This window comes from Polyodon spathula, chromosome 12, assembly GCF_017654505.1.
Source record: "Polyodon spathula isolate WHYD16114869_AA chromosome 12, ASM1765450v1, whole genome shotgun sequence".
Taxonomy (NCBI): Eukaryota; Metazoa; Chordata; class Actinopteri; order Acipenseriformes; family Polyodontidae; genus Polyodon; species Polyodon spathula.
This window is the reverse complement of record NC_054545.1, coordinates 38,328,072-38,346,332: the sequence shown is the minus strand read 5'-3', so window position 1 is coordinate 38,346,332 and position 18,261 is coordinate 38,328,072. Positions and strand designations below refer to the sequence as shown.

The window sequence follows — 18,261 nt, the reverse complement described above, 5'->3', positions numbered from 1 at the left end:
GCAGAATGGCTCTTTTGGACTGTTGAGTGGTGGTCAGTGATGATGCAGAATGGCTCTTTTGGACTGTTGAGTGGTGGTCAGTGATGATGCAGAATGGCACTTGAGCTGGTGAGTGATGATGTGTGAAGGTGCAGAATGCCACTGGTGAGTGATGGTAAGTGATGATGCAGAATGGCACTGTTGAGCTAGTGAGTTATGGTCGATGATGACGTGCGCCAGGTGCAATGTTTCATCAGGTTTTGGATGATAAGATGTTACACGTACAACGGGAAGTGTGGTTACACGCGTATATGTGTGAAAGGGAGGGGATAAGTTTTTTTCTTTCTTTCTAATCATACCGTAATCGTATACTGCAGTATCTAAAGCAAATAATCAAAGACTGCTTGTTTTCTTTTTTTTTTAAATTAGCGTAAACAACATTCGGGCTGCAGCGGTCGCGAGCTCATTCAGCTTGTAGTGTTTATTTGCTCTGCTGTTGCTGCAATTCCCAACTGGAACAGCGCGCATGCGCAGTATCTCCCTTTGCTTTATTAATTTTTAACGAAAATGGCTGCCTTTCTCATCTAACCCCTCTGCAACAGCTAAATAAAATCCGATGAAAAGAGCATAATTTCAGACTTCAGCAACGGAAATTTAAAAAAATATCGACATGCCTGTCGACTGGTCGTCACGCACAGATACAAAATGACTATATTTGCGATTTAAAGAATGGAAGATCTTTCGTTTTTGTATTTAACCCTTTGCATTCCATGATCTGCAAACAAACAAGGTACAGTTTTGTTTTTTTTTCTACAGTGTTCTGAATGATGACTGAGTATTGATTTTTAAAATATGCTCTGTAATATAGCAATGCATCATATCAAACTGCAATATATCCGGCTTCGGTATATCGGAACGCACCGTTTTTGTAAGGAAATGTACGTGTAGTGTTATTAACCAGAAACAAAGACCTTTTGTTTGAATACATCCAGTATGTCTGTTAAGCAGCTGTATCTGGTGAACAATGTCGCAATAAAAAGGTTACCAAAATACACGATTGCCTATTTTGTCCACTGATGTAAATATTACTGTACTACCACACTACAGAAGGCCTGAAAATGTATTCTGCTTGTTCCAGAAACAAGTGAGCAAAAAAAAAAAAAAAAAAAAAAAAACAGGCCGGACACAACAGACGAAGTAATTAATAAAACATAGACTCTACATTTCTATATTATATAAAAAAAAAAAAAAAAAACTGTTAAATGAGCAGCATTGTCTTGATAATACAAACTCCGATTTCTGTTATTTCTTGCCTTTGAAAGTTGTCTATGAAGATTTTACAGAGTAAGTGGTTATTCGTGGTTATATGTACACTGTAAAAAATGGCCGCAAATTCAACGGTAAAATTATGGTGAACAGTGAAGTTAAATTGCCTTCTCTTATAAAATGGCAATTTACCTTAAATATAACAGAAAATTACCTTCATACTAAAAACAAGAAAAGATGTTTATTTTTAAAGAACATTTCTTTAAAAAAAAACGTAGCATTGGCCCTACCGTAGATATTACATCTAATTATGTTAAAACTGGAATCCCAGAAGTCATTGCAGGGCTGATTGCAAATAGTGGTGTTTTAACAGTGTTGTTTGTGTTATTGTGTGTTAAATGTGGTGTGCAGTTGCACAATTAAATGTAAATTTACATGTCATGTGTGTGCCCTCACCATTTTATGGGTTTTGGTCATATTTTGTGTGGTCACCATCTTGTGGTAGGTCAGATCTTGGAGTGAGCTACCCCTCTATTGGTTTGATTTATATGGGCGTTTTCTGCCGAGTTCAATGCTGGTAGTGTCATAGCCCATGAGTTAAGTCGGAGGTGTGATTATTGCTGTGTGTAGCTGCAGCTTAATAACGCATATGAACTATTTTTGTTCTAAGAGTTCATTTGCTATACTTTAGCAATTGTTTGTTTTTACGCTCATTTAGTCTTTATGTATGGTTTTTAATTTCTCAAGATTACGCTAATGTATATGAAAACAAGAAGTATTGTGATACCCTTTTATACGGAATATTACTGGCAACCCAGGTGTATGTAGGCTTCATGGTCTTTATCGTGATGGGAGTCTGACTGCATTTAGTGTAAATTGTCATGCTGTATGTCTGGCCACACGCCCTGTATTCTTAAACACGTTATTCTACTGGATTGTGGTTTTGTTGTACAGAAAATATCCCACTCCCTGGAATAAATACAAAAGTAGATGCACGCAGTGTCCTCTGCATTGTGAACTTCATGTTGAGGGTGGCGCCGTGTGCAAGTCATTGGGACTTGTTGCAATTGTGTGACTGTGGTTTAAGAAATCTTCTGTTCATGCCGTGTTACTGTAAAATATCAGTGAAACCGGCTACATATTGCTTTTCTTTTTATTTTAGTAGCAGAAAGTTATATAAGGGTTCACATTGCCAAAGCAATGTCAACTAAATCCAACTATCATTATGCATTGTTGGTGAGTATGGTTTATGTATTTATAATTTGTATTATTATGATGATAGGGTATTTTAAAGCATTTTTATATTTGAAACCTAGTATGTAGCTCATTTTAAATGCAAGCTGTTATTTTATTTTTTTGTACCAAAGTCATCAAGCCAGTCTATGAAAAAGGTGCATTATTAGACTCTGCAGAATGAACTGCACAGTGAAAGTGCTCCAGTGCAGCTCCATTGCAGAGCGAGCCTCTCAAATGCTGCTCAAGCCTGTATTGACACACAGTGTCCTGATTTTCTCTTCACACAGAGAATGATGCGCCAGGTTGCCAGCAACGCCAGTGATTATTGCATGAACAGCAGAGCATCCTGCCTGGCGGAGGAGGGCCGACACCCGGGCAGTCAGTTCGATCTCTGCACCTCGCAGTCCAGCAAGTTCTACCCCCCTCCACCCCCTCCTCTGCCCCTGCCCCTGGCCCTGACATCCCCGCCGCACAGCACCCACAAAGCCATGCCCTGTCCGCGGCAGGAAACAAACTCCCAGACAGGAGGGGGTAAAAACACGGAGAAGCCTGAGGACTCGAAGAAGAAGAAAAGCCTTGGAAGATCGGGCAGGAGAGGCAGACCTTCTGGGACCACCAAACTGGCTGGCTACAGAACCAGCACCGGCCGGCCCCTGGGCACCACAAAGGCAGCCGGGTTCAAGACCAGTCCTGGGAGGCCCCTGGGCACCACTAAGGCAGCCGGGTACAAGGTTAGCCCGGGCAGACCGCCAGGCAGCATCAAGACTCTGTCGCGTCTCTCCAAACTGGGGTACGCATCCTGCAGCTCTGCAGCCTTCCCCTATTCAATGATGCACAAGAGAGCTTTATGTGAACCCGCTGGCAAAGAGAAACAGCCCAACGAGTAATGCTGCACTCTCCTATTTATTACTGCATTGCTTGTGTGGAGTGCATGTGCAGAGTGCTGTGGAACAACAGCATGTTGGAATAGTTCAGTAGTCTACTGCAGGAGGAGACGGGTCCTCAGCGTGCTTGTGATTGATATACACAGGGACTTGTCCTGAGCAAACAGGCAAGATGAGAGTGTTAGTTTACTCATGACAAGCCTCTCTACTGCTGTGTGTGTGTGTGTGTGTGTGTGTGTATGTATGTGTGTGTGTATGTATATATATATATATATATATATATATATATATATATATATATATATATATATATATATATATATATATATATGTCACAGTTCATGTAACACATTGGGTAGTTTATCATATATATATCACATAATTATACAGTATATATATTGTGGGGGAACCAGGTCACACAAGTGACAACTAGAACAAAACAATACACTACGGTTCTGAGTCAATATAGACCTCAGGTACATGGTTTTGGTACCATGTGTCTGTAACCATCACAAACAAATTGAGGTCTGATTGTATATAACAACGTTCGGACTACGGCATTCTCATGCAGTCACGAGCTACCTCCTATCTTGTTCACGAGTACTAACAAGTGCTCATGGGATAAAAGGCTTTTCATTTTGAGTTCTCTGGCCTTGCAGATACTTGATGCCTGGGAGTAAATTTCACGGGATGCTGGTTAAAGCAACGTATTGAATTGAGAATGTACAGAAAGAGTCCTTGAGGGTATTTGTTTTCATGGATCCAGAGGAAAGACTCGAGCACAAGGGCAGTCTGTTCAGTGCAGCACATTGATTGCTTGGTTTCTAAAGAGCAGAATTCCACACGGGCACCAATCGGGAAATCTGCTTTGAGGAGTGAAAACCCTTTAGAGAAATGTTAAGGCAGGCGACCTTGTTTCAGTTCTATACCCCAATGTAAGCGACGTGAAATAAAATGTTATTTAAGACAAAACGTTGCACATTTTTAGTGTTTTAATGTTACTGTTATAAAGTGCACGTGTGTGTGTGTGTGTGTGTGTGTGTGTGTGTGTATATATATATATATATATATATATATATATATATATATATATATATATATATATTATATATATGGTTATATGAATATATATCAATATATAGTATAGAAAGTCTACACCCCCTTGAACTTTTTTCACATTTTGTTGTGTCAGTGCCTCAGAGTTTTTCATGCATTTAAATGAGAATTTTTTCCCACTTATCTACACACCATACTCCACACTGTTAAGGGGAAAAAAGTTTTTATTGAGAAAAAAATAATATATTAAAACTGAAAGATGATAATTGGATAAGGCTCCACTTTCTTGCAGAGGGCAGCAGGTTTTCCTCAAGGACTTCTCTGTACTTTGCTCCATTCATTTTCCCTTCTATCCTGACAAGTGCCCCAGTCCCTGCCGATGAGAAACATCCCCATAACATGATGTGCCTTTGGGTGATGCGCCAACACACTGCAGTGTTGAGTTTGCGGCAAACATAACACTTTGCATTTAGGTCAGTTCAATTTTAGTTTCGTCAGACCACAAAACTTTTTGCCACATGTCTACAGAATCTCCTGTGTGTTTTTTTGTATACTTCAAACAGGATTCTAGATGGGCCTCCCTAAACAGTATCCTTTTTGCTTGGTTATCCAGTTTGGAGGGACGGCCCGACGGGTCTTGGTGGTGCCATACACCTTCCATGTCTTAATAATCGTCTTGACCGTGCTCCAAGGGATATTCAAGGCCTTTGATATTTTTTGTACCCATCTCCTGATCTGTGCCTTTCAACAAGGTTGAACACGGAGTTCTTTTGAAAGCGCCTTCTTTTGAAGGTGCTTATGGTTGAGTCTTTGCTTTTAAATGCACTACCCAGCAGAGGGAACCTACAGGAACTGTTGAATTTATCCTAAAATCGTGTGAATCACTACAGCTTAAAGCAGGTGAAGGCCACTTAACTTGGAGTGTGATTTTGAAGGCGATTGACTACACCTGAGCTAACTTAGGGTTGCTATTACAAGGGGGGTGGACACTTATCCAACCAAGCTATTTCAGTTTTTATTTTTATTTAATTTTCTGCAAATTTCTAGAATATTTCTTTTTCACTTGGAAGTTTTGAGGTAGGATGTGTAGATAAATGAAAAACTATTTTAATTCCAGGCTATAAGGCAACCAAAGGTGAAAAATTTGAAAGGGGGTATAGACTTTCTCTACGACTGTATATGAGAGAGAGAGAGAGAGAGAGAGAGAGAGAGAGAGAGAGATTTTGTTTTATGTATTTATTTAAATTTATAGAAATTGAATTGGAGCCAACCATCTTAGCCCCATTACTGAAATACATACTTGTGTAATTTCTCCAGTATTTTCCTTCTAGTATGTGTGTAACATTTGGAACGTGTGGAGCGTTCTGTTCATCACGGATGTGTGTGTGTGTGTCTCTCTCTCTCGCTCTCTATATAGATATGCTGTACACATGATATACCTATACCAAGGTACCTACTTGATGTTCTGTTTTTTTTTTATCAGGTGTCAACATGCAGCCCCACAGTTCAGTAGCGGATCATAGCGGAACTTCACCTTAGCTTCTGTGTCAACAAAAGCCTTTAACTAAAATGAAATGCTGAGACTACACCTAACCACGTCCAGTATCCATGCTGGTCATCCTAGACACCACATGGTCCACGGTTGCTTGTTTCATTGTTCTCATCAGAATTCTCTGTAAGAGTGGGGAGGAAAGCATATTAGTATTTCATTTATTTGTTTTATCCTGTGGCATAGAAGTATTGTGAAGAACATGGTGTCCTTCCCACCATTGCATTGTGACACTGTGTCCAGCACCTGGGACATGTACATCGTGGTCTCATCACATTTACTTTGTCTTTTAAACTCTTTTAAACTCTTTTCAGTCTTGTGTCAGTGTTGGCTTCTCAATTCCTAACGCTGGATACAAACAGGAAGACTGACTACTGTGTAGAAAGAAACAGATCCACAAAGAAACCCTCTGTGATCATCCTCGTGTTTCAAGGAGAAGCACATTCTAAACAAAAATGCATAAAGAAACCCTCTGTGATCATCCACGTGTTTCAAGGAGAAGCACATTCTAAACAAATCCACAAAGAAACCCTCTGTGATCATCCACATGTTTAAAGGAGAAGCACATTCTAAACAAATCCACAAAGAAACCCTCTGTGATCATCCATGTGTTTCAAGGAGAAGCACCTTTTAAACAAATCCACAAAGAAACCCTCTGTGATCACCCATGTCTTTCAAGGAGAAGCCCGTTTCTGCAGTTTAGTTTGGCCCAGAACCAAAGAATCTGCTTGAACTGATCGGCCCTCACCCTGTAATATCAGGCCATTAGTGATGCAAGTAAACTGTACAGAGATGAAGCGTGAGGGCTCCTCAGTGCACTTCAATGACAGCTCCAGGAAGCAGCATCTATGTAACCCTGTGACAGAGCACTTACACCAATGCACCTGGACTGTCCTTTTGTACACTCAAACGACGGGGGCGCAGCGCCAGCAATGCTCCACTGTTGGTTTGGTTTTTGACATGTCACTTTTTTAATGGAAAAACAGATTTTACCAAATCAGAACTAATAAATATTAGGCTTAAAAAAGGAGAAAAGAATTTGCTGCAGCTGTTAATGAGTGAACACCACATAACCACAGCTGTCTCTTACATTGTATGTTGCACATCTGTATTCTGCATCTTTGTAGTGCTTACAGTATATGTAGCAATTGATCATATTTGATACAGTGTGTATATAACTTTGGTATATATATGTATATATATATATATATATATATATATATATATATATATATATATATATATATATATATATATATATATATAATTTTGTAAACTTTATATCAGCACCTGACTTTACAGATGTAAACCATAAAGAAAGGTTCTATTGATGAGCTACACATTGCATAGAGAACACCTTGTGCAGTATTCATTTCATCTGTCAAGTTCACATTTTTGCATAGTTTTCCTGCAGCCTTGAAAAGGGCCCTTTTCTTTTAGAGTTTTTGGTTTTTATTAATTTTTTATATTGAGTGTAAGGCCCCTTACATATGTTATGTAAAAGCATATTTGTTAAGTCTATATCTTTGAAAATATGTGTAATGATGTATGCTTATTAGAGCAATGTATGTTAGAAATATAAAGTGTGTTTGTGAATTAAACATTGGATTTTGGTTCAAGTAAATCAGCATGTTCTGTAAAAAAAAAAAAAAAAAAAACAACAAACGAGACTTTATTTATGTCCACCATTCTGACAGAAAGGCATTTTCTGCCTAAGTGGTTTCTGAGTGCAGTGTTTCCAAGGCTTCTGTGTTTGTCTTGTTTATCTTTGTGGATCTGTAGCAGATGGAAACTTTTGAAAGGAAATTTAACAAGACTTTTCAATTGAGCATTTGCATCCATAATGCCCCTGTTTCCAAAAGAAAAAGCATGGCAAAGCTTTACAGTTAAATTATTCTGCACTTTGGACTCTTATCAAAACTGAATAGCAGATGATTTACATTAATAGTAATATCAGATAATCTTGGTAATATGTGGAAGCGCTTCAGTATCCTGTTAGACCCCCTCAGTCTAGTCACACAGTTCAGACTGAGCCTAATGACAGCTCTAGACAATGTTTGGTGTCTTTTCAGATAGATATATTTTTGCATGGTGGTAGCAAATCCCCCACAGTGTAATTGTAAGGTCCCCCTCAGTCTAGTCATGCAGTGTGCTGGTCTGGTTTCACAGTGTAATTGTAAGAAGGTCCCCCTCAGTTTAATCACTGCAGTGTGTTGGTCTGGTTTCACAGTGTAATTGTAAGAAGGTCCCCCTCAGTCTAGTCACTGCAGTGTGTTGGTCTGGTTTCACAGTGTAATTGTAAGAAGGTCCCCCTCAGTCTAGTCATGCAGTGTGCTGGTCTGGTTTCACAGTGTAATTGTAAGAAGGTCCCCCTCAGTTTAATCACTGCAGTGTGCTGGTCTGGTTTCACAGTATAATTGTAAGAAGGTCCCCCTCAGTCTAGTCATGCAGTGTGCTGGTCTGGTTTCACAGTGTAATTGTAAGAAGGTCCCCCTCAGTCTAGTCATGCAGTGTGTTGGTCTGGTTTCACAGTGTAATTGTAAGAAGGTCCCCCTCAGTTTAATCACTGCAGTGTGTTGGTCTGGTTTCACAGTGTAATTGTAAGAAGGTCCCCCTCAGTCTAGTCATGCAGTGTGTTGGTCTGGTTTCACAGTGTAATTGTAAGAAGGTCCCCCTCAGTCTAGTCATGCAGTGTGTTGGTCTGGTTTCACAGTGTAATTGTAAGAAGGTCCCCCTCAGTCTAGTCATGCAGTGTGCTGGTCTGGTTTCACAGTGTAATTGTAAGAAGGTCCCCCTCAGTCTAGTCATGCAGTGTGCTGGTCTGGTTTCACAGTGTAATTGTAAGAAGGTCCCCCTCAGTCTAGTCATGCAGTGTGCTGGTCTGGTTTCACAGTGTAATTGTAAGAAGGTCCCCCTCAGTCTAGTCATGCAGTGTGCTGGTCTGGTTTCACAGTGTAATTGTAAGAAGGTCCCCCTCAGTCTAGTCATGCAGTGTGCTGGTCTGGTTTCACAGTGTAATTGTAAGAAGGTCCCCCTCAGTCTAGTCATGCAGTGTGCTGGTCTGGTTTCACAGTGTAATTGTAAGAAGGTCCCCCTCAGTCTAGTCATGCAGTGTGCTGGTCTGGTTTCACAGTGTAATTGTAAGAAGGTCCCCCTCAGTCTAGTCATGCAGTGTGCTGGTCTGGTTTCACAGTGTAATTGTAAGAAGGTCCCCCTCAGTCTAGTCATGCAGTGTGCTGGTCTGGTTTCACAGTGTAATTGTAAGAAGGTCCCCCTCAGTTTAATCACTGCAGTGTGCTGGTCTGGTTTCACAGTGTAATTGTAAGAAGGTCCCCCTCAGTCTAGTCATGCAGTGTGTTGGTCTGGTTTCACAGTGTAATTGTAAGAAGGTCCCCCTCAGTCTAGTCATGCAGTGTGCTGGTCTGGTTTCACAGTGTAATTGTAAGAAGGTCCCCCTCAGTCTAGTCATGCAGTGTGCTGGTCTGGTTTCACAGTGTAATTGTAAGAAGGTCCCCCTCAGTCTAGTCATGCAGTGTGCTGGTCTGGTTTCACAGTGTAATTGTAAGAAGGTCCCCCTCAGTCTAGTCATGCAGTGTGCTGGTCTGGTTTCACAGTGTAATTGTAAGAAGGTCCCCCTCAGTCTAGTCATGCAGTGTGTTGGTCTGGTTTCACAGTGTAATTGTAAGAAGGTCCCCCTCAGTTTAATCACTGCAGTGTGCTGGTCTGGTTTCACAGTGTAATTGTAAGAAGGTCCCCCTCAGTCTAGTCACTGCAGTGTGTAAGAGCAATAAAATATTGGGGGGTCTAGTCATGTATTGCTGGTTGGTTTCACAGTGTAATTGTAAGAAGGTCCCCCTCAGTCTAGTCATGCAGTGTGCTGGTCTGGTTTCACAGTGTAATTGTAAGAAGGTCCCCCTCAGTCTAGTCATGCAGTGTGCTGGTCTGGTTTCACAGTGTAATTGTAAGAAGGTCCCCCTCAGTTTAATCACTGCAGTGTGCTGGTCTGGTTTCACAGTGTAATTGTAAGAAGGTCCCCCTCAGTTTAATCACTGCAGTGTGTTGGTCTGGTTTCACAGTGTAATTGTAAGAAGGTCCCCCTCAGTCTAGTCATGCAGTGTGCTGGTCTGGTTTCACAGTGTAATTGTAAGAAGGTCCCCCTCAGTCTAGTCATGCAGTGTGCTGGTCTGGTTTCACAGTGTAATTGTAAGAAGGTCCCCCTCAGTTTAATCACTGCAGTGTGCTGGTCTGGTTTCACAGTGTAATTGTAAGAAGGTCCCCCTCAGTCTAGTCATGCAGTGTGTTGGTCTGGTTTCACAGTGTAATTGTAAGAAGGTCCCCCTCAGTCTAGTCATGCAGTGTGTTGGTCTGGTTTCACAGTGTAATTGTAAGAAGGTCCCCCTCAGTCTAGTCATGCAGTGTGCTGGTCTGGTTTCACAGTGTAATTGTAAGAAGGTCCCCCTCAGTCTAGTCATGCAGTGTGCTGGTCTGGTTTCACAGTGTAATTGTAAGAAGGTCCCCCTCAGTCTAGTCATGCAGTGTGCTGGTCTGGTTTCACAGTGTAATTGTAAGAAGGTCCCCCTCAGTCTAGTCATGCAGTGTGTTGGTCTGGTTTCACAGTGTAATTGTAAGAAGGTCCCCCTCAGTCTAGTCATGCAGTGTGCTGGTCTGGTTTCACAGTGTAATTGTAAGAAGGTCCCCCTCAGTCTAGTCATGCAGTGTGCTGGTCTGGTTTCACAGTGTAATTGTAAGAAGGTCCCCCTCAGTTTAATCACTGCAGTGTGCTGGTCTGGTTTCACAGTGTAATTGTAAGAAGGTCCCCCTCAGTCTAGTCATGCAGTGTGTTGGTCTGGTTTCACAGTGTAATTGTAAGAAGGTCCCCCTCAGTTTAATCACTGCAGTGTGCTGGTCTGGTTTCACAGTGTAATTGTAAGAAGGTCCCCCTCAGTCTAGTCATGCAGTGTGCTGGTCTGGTTTCACAGTGTAATTGTAAGAAGGTCCCCCTCAGTCTAGTCATGCAGTGTGCTGGTCTGGTTTCACAGTGTAATTGTAAGAAGGTCCCCCTCAGTTTAATCACTGCAGTGTGTTGGTCTGGTTTCACAGTGTAATTGTAAGAAGGTCCCCCTCAGTCTAGTCACTGCAGTGAGTAAGAGCAATAAAATATTGGGGGGTTTAGATTCTTTGTATTACCTTGCCCCCCCTTCCTATTACAAAGCTTCTTTAAAGAAGTGAGTCCATTGTCTTTATTAGCAGTCCTGTTGCAGATCCTTGTGGTTCTCTAATTGGGCAGATGCTAATGCTTTAGATGCAGTATCACAGGTAAACTGCTTTTAATCTGTGCTGTAGTTGAAATGTTTTAAAAAAAAACAATTTAAAAACGTCTTTGCCCTTTTAGAATGACCTTGTCTTGCAGATCTCCACGGTATGTTTTGCAGAGCTAACAGCATTGCTTGGTTACAGCTACAAGGTGTATACATTGTATATATATGTTAAGTAAAAAAAGGGCATGGTGTGCACACAGCAGTGAGGACCGGAAACACCCACACAGTCCCATTCTGCCCTTGAAACCAAACGGTCGGTTTTAAAATAGCAAGCAATTGAGACTCGTGGAAAAAGACATGTTGATATATTTTATAAACAGGGCAGCCAACAGTCTTTATAAGCATTTGGGAATCAAGGCTTTTTGTATTGTATTTGCATTTAGGCTCTCATTTATAAACCAAAGGCGACATGTCTATGCTGAAGATGGATTTTACCAGTGCACAAATAACCAAATACATAAATACCGGTACTTCTAAAAATAAATTGTCTGTAAGCTTTGTGTCTGAAATCCCCCAGCTGCAGTCTACCTTGTGTGTTCATCACATGGAGGTATGACACAGGCCCGGTTTTTGGGATGGAACCTCGTAACAGTCTCGCATTTTGATTGGTCCATGTTTGTCACATGAATATGTCGTTACCAGAGTGGAAATGCTTGCAGGCATTTTTAACATTACGATCAGAGAGAAAGAGAGCAAGAGCTCTGTTTTCCACAACCTTTCAATTAAAATATAATGTGGTATTTTGTTGTACTAATATAACAAACTATCGGTTATTACTTTATATGAATTATCATGTTATGCACGAATGTAAGAATTTTTTTTTTTCTGTAGCGGTGTACTGTTTTCTTTCAAATAGCATATATCTATAATTGTTTGCGCGGTGTTTTTTAATATCAAATATATACACTATTGCAGTTTTGTTACAGGATACATTAGCTTATCTCTAGTGTAATCACAGTTTTAAGTATAGGCTGCCCCTGTTTTAATTTACATCCCAAATTCTGGGCCGCTTTGCTTAATGTCCCAAATTCTGTGCCTATTTGGTTTGCGAATACGTCCCAAATTCTGGGCTGTTATAATTTTCAGATAACATCCCAAATTCTGGGCTGCTCTAGTTTTTAGATAACGTTATTTGCACAACCTTCGAACGGTAGTTGTAGGTGCTCTGGGTCGAGAGATGAAAATGTGTTTTTTTAACACTGCCATAGACATGAATGGGGCTGAACAGCCTGATTTTTTTTTTTTTTGTTTGTTTTTGTGCAAAGAATTGCTACAAAACTGGGCATGTTACATTCAGTCTCGTCCCCTGAGTCTAGAACTATTTGAATAGTGGTTCTAGGTGCTTCTGTTCCAGAAATATGCTCTAAAAGTGATGGCTAGGTGTGCGTGCAGGGGTTGCTTAGTGGTGTGTAGTGTGCAGGGGTTGCATGGTCGGTGATACCTGCTTAGAAACGTGGCTGTCAGCTGAGTCCCAAAAACTGGGCTGAATTCGAAAATTATCTAAAAACCAGAGCGGCCCAGAATTTGTGACGTTATCTGAAAAGCAAATCGGCCCAGAATTTTGGACATAAAAGAAAACAGGGGCAGCCTATATTTAAAACTGTAATCACATTAGTTGTAAACTGATGTATCTTGTAACAAAACGGCAATAATTAAAATACGTCATATTTTAATCGAAAGGTTGTGGAAAGCAGATATCTCACTCTTTTTCTCTCTGATCATAATGTTAAAAATGCCTGCAAGCTTTTCCACTCGTGTGAGGACATATTCATGTGACAGACATGGACAAATAAAAACGCTAGACTTATGCGGTTCCATCCCAAAAACCGGGCCTGTGCCATACTTTATTAACTGTTCACATTCTCTGAAACACTGGAGTTTTAGAAATTCTGGCACTTCTTTTTGCGTGATCAACGAATTAAACCGAAATAAGGACAAATACAGCGCAGTTGCCGCTACAGTGCTGTCTGTAGCAATGACCCGGAAATAGAAGCAGCACAGGTTAGACTCAGTTGTGCTTTTCTCCGAAGCACTCTGCTCCGGTAGGTGTTGAAATGTAATGAAGACGTAAATCGTTTTCAGTGGTTTATTTTATTTATATACAGTAGCTGTGATGAACTTGGCAGTGGGGACAAGGGTGTTTTGTACATTGTTTGTTACGCTTTACGTTTTTGCATCACGTCAGATCTTCGCTGGTGGTTCAGGTAAGTGTTGCTGTTGTAAACACATGGTTTATCTGTACTCTTTCGGTGTTCCATGCCGCAGTAAATTACACAGTTATTGGCTACTTTGGCCAATATTTTGTAATCGGATTAAAGCGATGTTGTAACGATACAAGTAGCACACATATTTTGATCTGTAAACTAAAGGATGATAATAATAATAATAATAATAATAATAATAATAATAATAATAAACGTACAAAACGAATACAACAGGTCTGTTTCATATCAAGTCGTTTTGCCCAAACCCAGTCTTATGTCTTGAAAATCGAAGTCTGACTTTTTTGTGGATCGTTTGGTTGCCCGCGCTGACATTTGTATTTTGTTTTGTGCTTTGCACCCGTCTTATTTCCAGCGGAGAATGGGGGTCCTGCAGAATTTCCTTCACCAGAGGAATCCCATTTAGATTCCCGGCCGGAAAACCTTCCCAAATTTGTGGATGCAGACGACGGGGAGCCTTTATTTAAAGCCCAGGGCGCTGTGCAGTTTAAGACTGCGGAGATTGCAGATGCAATGCTTAGGACAGAGAATGCAGAGCATGCAGCCTCCTCTCAGTTGGGGGTGCTTACGCTAATCCCAGGAGATGCAGAGGCTGAATCTGATGCCAGAGATGCTACTACCTGCAAGGCTCACGAAACCCTGGCTTCTTTAGCACAGTCTTTTAATGAGGAGAGTTCGGAAGAGACTGAAGTTGTTAGGCTGGGAATCGTGCACGCAGAAGAAAACAACGCAACTGAAACACCAAAGACGCCTAAAGTGAACTGTGCAGAGAGAAATGTAACCGTGCTGGACAGCCTCACTGTGCAAATTCTAAATGCTTCACAGGTAGGAAGCAACAATAATAAAACACTACACTTTGCAGCAGGTGTGCCCTGCAGCTGGCAACCCCCCCCCCCCCCCCCAAAAAAAAAAAAAACAAAAAACAAAAAACAAACATTGTCATAAAGCAAATGTAGGTTGTATTCAATTGAAATACACGTTTGTTTCCCTGTAGGATCTGATGGAGTTTCTAAATGCCAATGGCAGCGAGTGCTCCCTGGTATTGTTCTACACCACATGGTGTCACTTCTCAGCTTCCCTGGGTCCTCATTTCAACGCCCTGCCACGTGTGTTTCCAAGTATGCACTTCCTAGCACTGGATGCCTCCCAGCACAGCAGGTAACATTACACACCACTGCATGTGCACTGCACCTCCCAGCACAGCTGGTAACATTACACACCACTGCATGTGCACTGCAGCCTCCCAGCACAGCAGGTAACATTACACACCACTGCATGTGCACTGCACCTCCCAGCACAGCTGGTAACATTACACACCACTGCATGTGCACTGCACCTCCCAGCACAGCTGGTAACATTACACACCACTGCATGTGCACTGCACCTCCCAGCACAGCAGGTAACATTACACACCACTGCATGTGCACTGCACCTCCCAGCACAGCAGGTAACATTACACACCACTGCATGTGCACTGCATCCCAGCACAGCAGGTGCATGTGCACTGCACCTCCCAGCACAGCAGGTCATTACACACCACTGCATGTGCACTGCACCTCCCAGCACAGCAGGTAACATTACACACCACTGCATGTGCACTGCACCTCCCAGCACAGCAGGTAACATTACACACCACTGCATGTGCACTGCACCTCCCAGCACAGCAGGTAACATTACACACCACTGCATGTGCACTGCACTGCACCTCCCAGCACAGCTGGTAACATTACACACCACTGCATGTGCACTGCAGCCTCCCAGCACAGCAGGTAACATTACACACCACTGCATGTGCACTGCACCTCCCAGCACAGCAGGTAACATTACACACCACTGCATGTGCACTGCACCTCCCAGCACAGCAGGTAACATTACACACCACTGCATGTGCACTGCACCTCCCAGCACAGCAGGTAACATTAAACATCATTGCATGTGCACACCTCCCAGCACAGCTGGTAACATTACACACCACTGCATGTGCACTGCACCTCCCAGCACAGCTGGTAACATTACACACCACTGCATGTGCACTGCACCTCCCAGCACAGCAGGTAACATTACACACCACTGCATGTGCACTGCACCTCCCAGCACAGCAGGTAACATTACACACCACTGCATGTGCACTGCATGCACAGCAGGTAACATTACACACCACTGCATGTGCACTGCACCTCCCAGCACAGCAGGTAACATTACATTGTGCACTGCACAGCACAGCAGGTAACATTACACACCACTGCATGTGCACTGCACCTCCCAGCACAGCAGGTAACATTACACACCACTGCATGTGCACTGCACCTCCCAGCACAGCAGGTAACATTACACACCACTGGTGCAACATTACACACCACTGCATGTGCACTGCACCTCCCAGCACAGCAGGCAGGTAACATTACACACCATTGCATGTGCACTGCATTACACACCACTGCATGTGCACTGCACCTCCCAGCACAGCAGGTAACATTACACATCATTGCATGTGAACTGCTAGCATGTGTGCTGTACCAAACATTTATACCCTTTGTATATTTAGTCTCTCCACTAGGTTTGGCACAGTTGCTGTTCCCAACATCCTCCTGTTTCAAGGGGTGAAACCAATGGCCAGGTTTAACCAGACGGTGCGGACCCTGGGAACTCTGAAGGCATTCATCGTGAACCAGACTGGTTTGTACAATAGAACAGTATTATAAAATAGATAGGATTGAGAGCAAACACATCCATTGTCACCCATTACCCCTTAGCAGCTGTCTACTGTAATATAGATGTATTTATTCCAAGTACACAACAAAACAACTTGGCTATACTTTTTATACTTGAGGACAGAAGCTTCAGGAGGCTCAGAGCTAGAAGTTTGGGAGTCCTGTTGTGTATTCCTAACTGTGCAATACAAGTTGTATGATCGTTAAACGGGCCACAATTCAGCAGTAGGTACAATCCACGTGTAATGATAGCTGCAATGAGCAGATCTCTGAATTGTACTATCCATGTGTAATGAGAGGTGCAATGAGCAGATCAGATCTGTGTAATGAATGCAATGTACTATATCCATGTGTAATGAGAGGTGCAATGAGCAGATCTCTGAATCGTACTATCCATGTGTAATGAGAGGTGCAATGAGCAGATCAATGAGAGGTGCAATGATCTATGAATCGGAATGTAATTAATGAGAGGTGCAATGAACAGATCTATGAATCGTACTATCCATGTGTAATGAGAGGTGCAATGAACAGATCCATGTGTAATGAGAGGTGCAATGAGCAGATCTCTGAATCGTACTATCCATGTGTAATGAGAGGTGCAATGAGCAGATCTCTGAATCGTACTATCCATGTGTAATGAGAGGTGCAATGAGCAGATCTCTGAATCGTACTATCCATGTGTAATGAGAGGTGCAATGAGCAGATCTCTGAATCGTACTATCCATGTGTAATGAGAGGTGCAATGAACAGATCTATGAATCGTGCTATCCATGTGTAATGAGAGGTGCAATGAACAGATCTATGAATCGTACTATCCATGTGTAATGAGAGGTGCAATGAACAGATCTATGAATCGTACTATCCATGTGTAATGAGAGGTGCAATGAGCAGATCTCTGAATCGTACTATCCATGTGTAGTGAGAGGTGCAATGAGCAGATCTATGAATCGTACTATCCATGTGTAATGAGAGGTGCAATGAGCAGATCTCTGAATCGTACTATCCATGTGTAGTGAGAGGTGCAATGAGCAGATCTATGAATCGTACTATCCATGTGTAGTGAGAGGTGCAATGAGCAGATCTATGAATCGTACTATCCATGTGTAATGAGAGGTGCAATGAGCAGATCTCTGAATCGTACTATCCATGTGTAATGAGAGGTGCAATGAGCAGATCTCTGAATCGTACTATCCATGTGTAATGAGGTGCAATAAGCAGATCTCTGAATCACACTTTCCACATGCAATGAATCGTACTATCCATGTGCAATGAGCAGATCTCTGAATCGTACTATCCATGTGCAATGAGCAGATCTCTGAATCTAGCAACTTGGACCTGTTTGCTGCTGGGAGTTTCCAATGTGTCTCGTTTGTACTTGCAGGAGTAGAAGGCAAGGCTGAGGAGGAAGTAACCGAGCAAGACCTGTCCGGGCCCCTACCCAGCATCCCTGTCAGGAGCATCGACTGGCTTCTAGTCTTCTCCATCATGTTTATTACAGGCTTTCTGATTTACGCATTACTGCGCACTGACAGCGTCCGTTGGCTGATGCCTGGGCAGGAGCATGAACACCAGGACTGAAACAAGACCGGCTGTTAAACTGGATGCACTGTGCAGCGCTTTCATTAATGAGCCAGCTGAGGAAGGCAAAGTCGACCCCAATAAAATGTGTTACACTTCAGTCAAATCATACCTAATAAGCCTGCTGCTTTTTCATGGTGTGTTTAATGTGTTGGGTGCATGTACACAAATAAATGTTGTTTTAAAGGTGTCTTTGTTTGTAGTCTCGTAACATGGCAGTTTACTTCCTTCTTAAATACAGGAATCAATCAGAATTGCACAAAAAGGTTATGTCATACAGTATAGAAATAGCCACAGGGTTTGGAATTGGTGAGTATTTGTCTTCTCCAAGACCGCATACCACAGGATCTCTGTGTCTTGAGGTGGGGGTTGGTTTTGTTTCCAGCACCTTAAAACCAGTGCTAAGAAAACGTTTCTTAAATATAGAAAGAACACACTGAAGATGCTGATTTGCAGAAAAAA

At 42.1% G+C, this 18,261-nt stretch overlaps 2 protein-coding genes across 4 annotated transcripts; both read left to right on the top strand.

The window, feature by feature from the left end:
• The first annotated feature begins 341 nt into the window (after positions 1-341).
• Positions 342-7,594, top strand: LOC121324460 (UPF0461 protein C5orf24 homolog). 3 transcript variants are annotated; one of them, XM_041266375.1, is made up of 3 exons: positions 342-769; positions 2,769-3,364; positions 5,905-7,594. In XM_041266375.1, the coding sequence occupies exons 2-3, from the start codon at positions 2,772-2,774 to the stop codon at positions 5,942-5,944; spliced, it is 633 nt and encodes a 210-aa protein (XP_041122309.1). In that variant the 5' UTR covers positions 342-769; positions 2,769-2,771; the 3' UTR covers positions 5,945-7,594. The 3 variants fall into 3 exon arrangements, with proteins under 3 accessions (XP_041122309.1, XP_041122308.1, XP_041122310.1); XM_041266374.1 differs by lacking the exon at positions 342-769 and adding an exon at positions 1,720-2,481; XM_041266376.1 differs by lacking the exon at positions 342-769 and adding an exon at positions 1,724-2,481 and having other exon boundaries at positions 2,769-3,271.
• Positions 7,595-13,116: 5,522 nt separating this feature from the next.
• Positions 13,117-17,987, top strand: LOC121323790 (thioredoxin domain-containing protein 15-like). Its single transcript, XM_041265005.1, has 5 exons — positions 13,117-13,492; positions 13,866-14,335; positions 14,505-14,668; positions 16,056-16,186; positions 17,603-17,987. The coding sequence occupies exons 1-5, from the start codon at positions 13,402-13,404 to the stop codon at positions 17,797-17,799; spliced, it is 1,053 nt and encodes a 350-aa protein (XP_041120939.1). The 5' UTR covers positions 13,117-13,401; the 3' UTR covers positions 17,800-17,987.
• The last annotated feature ends 274 nt before the right edge of the window (positions 17,988-18,261 follow it).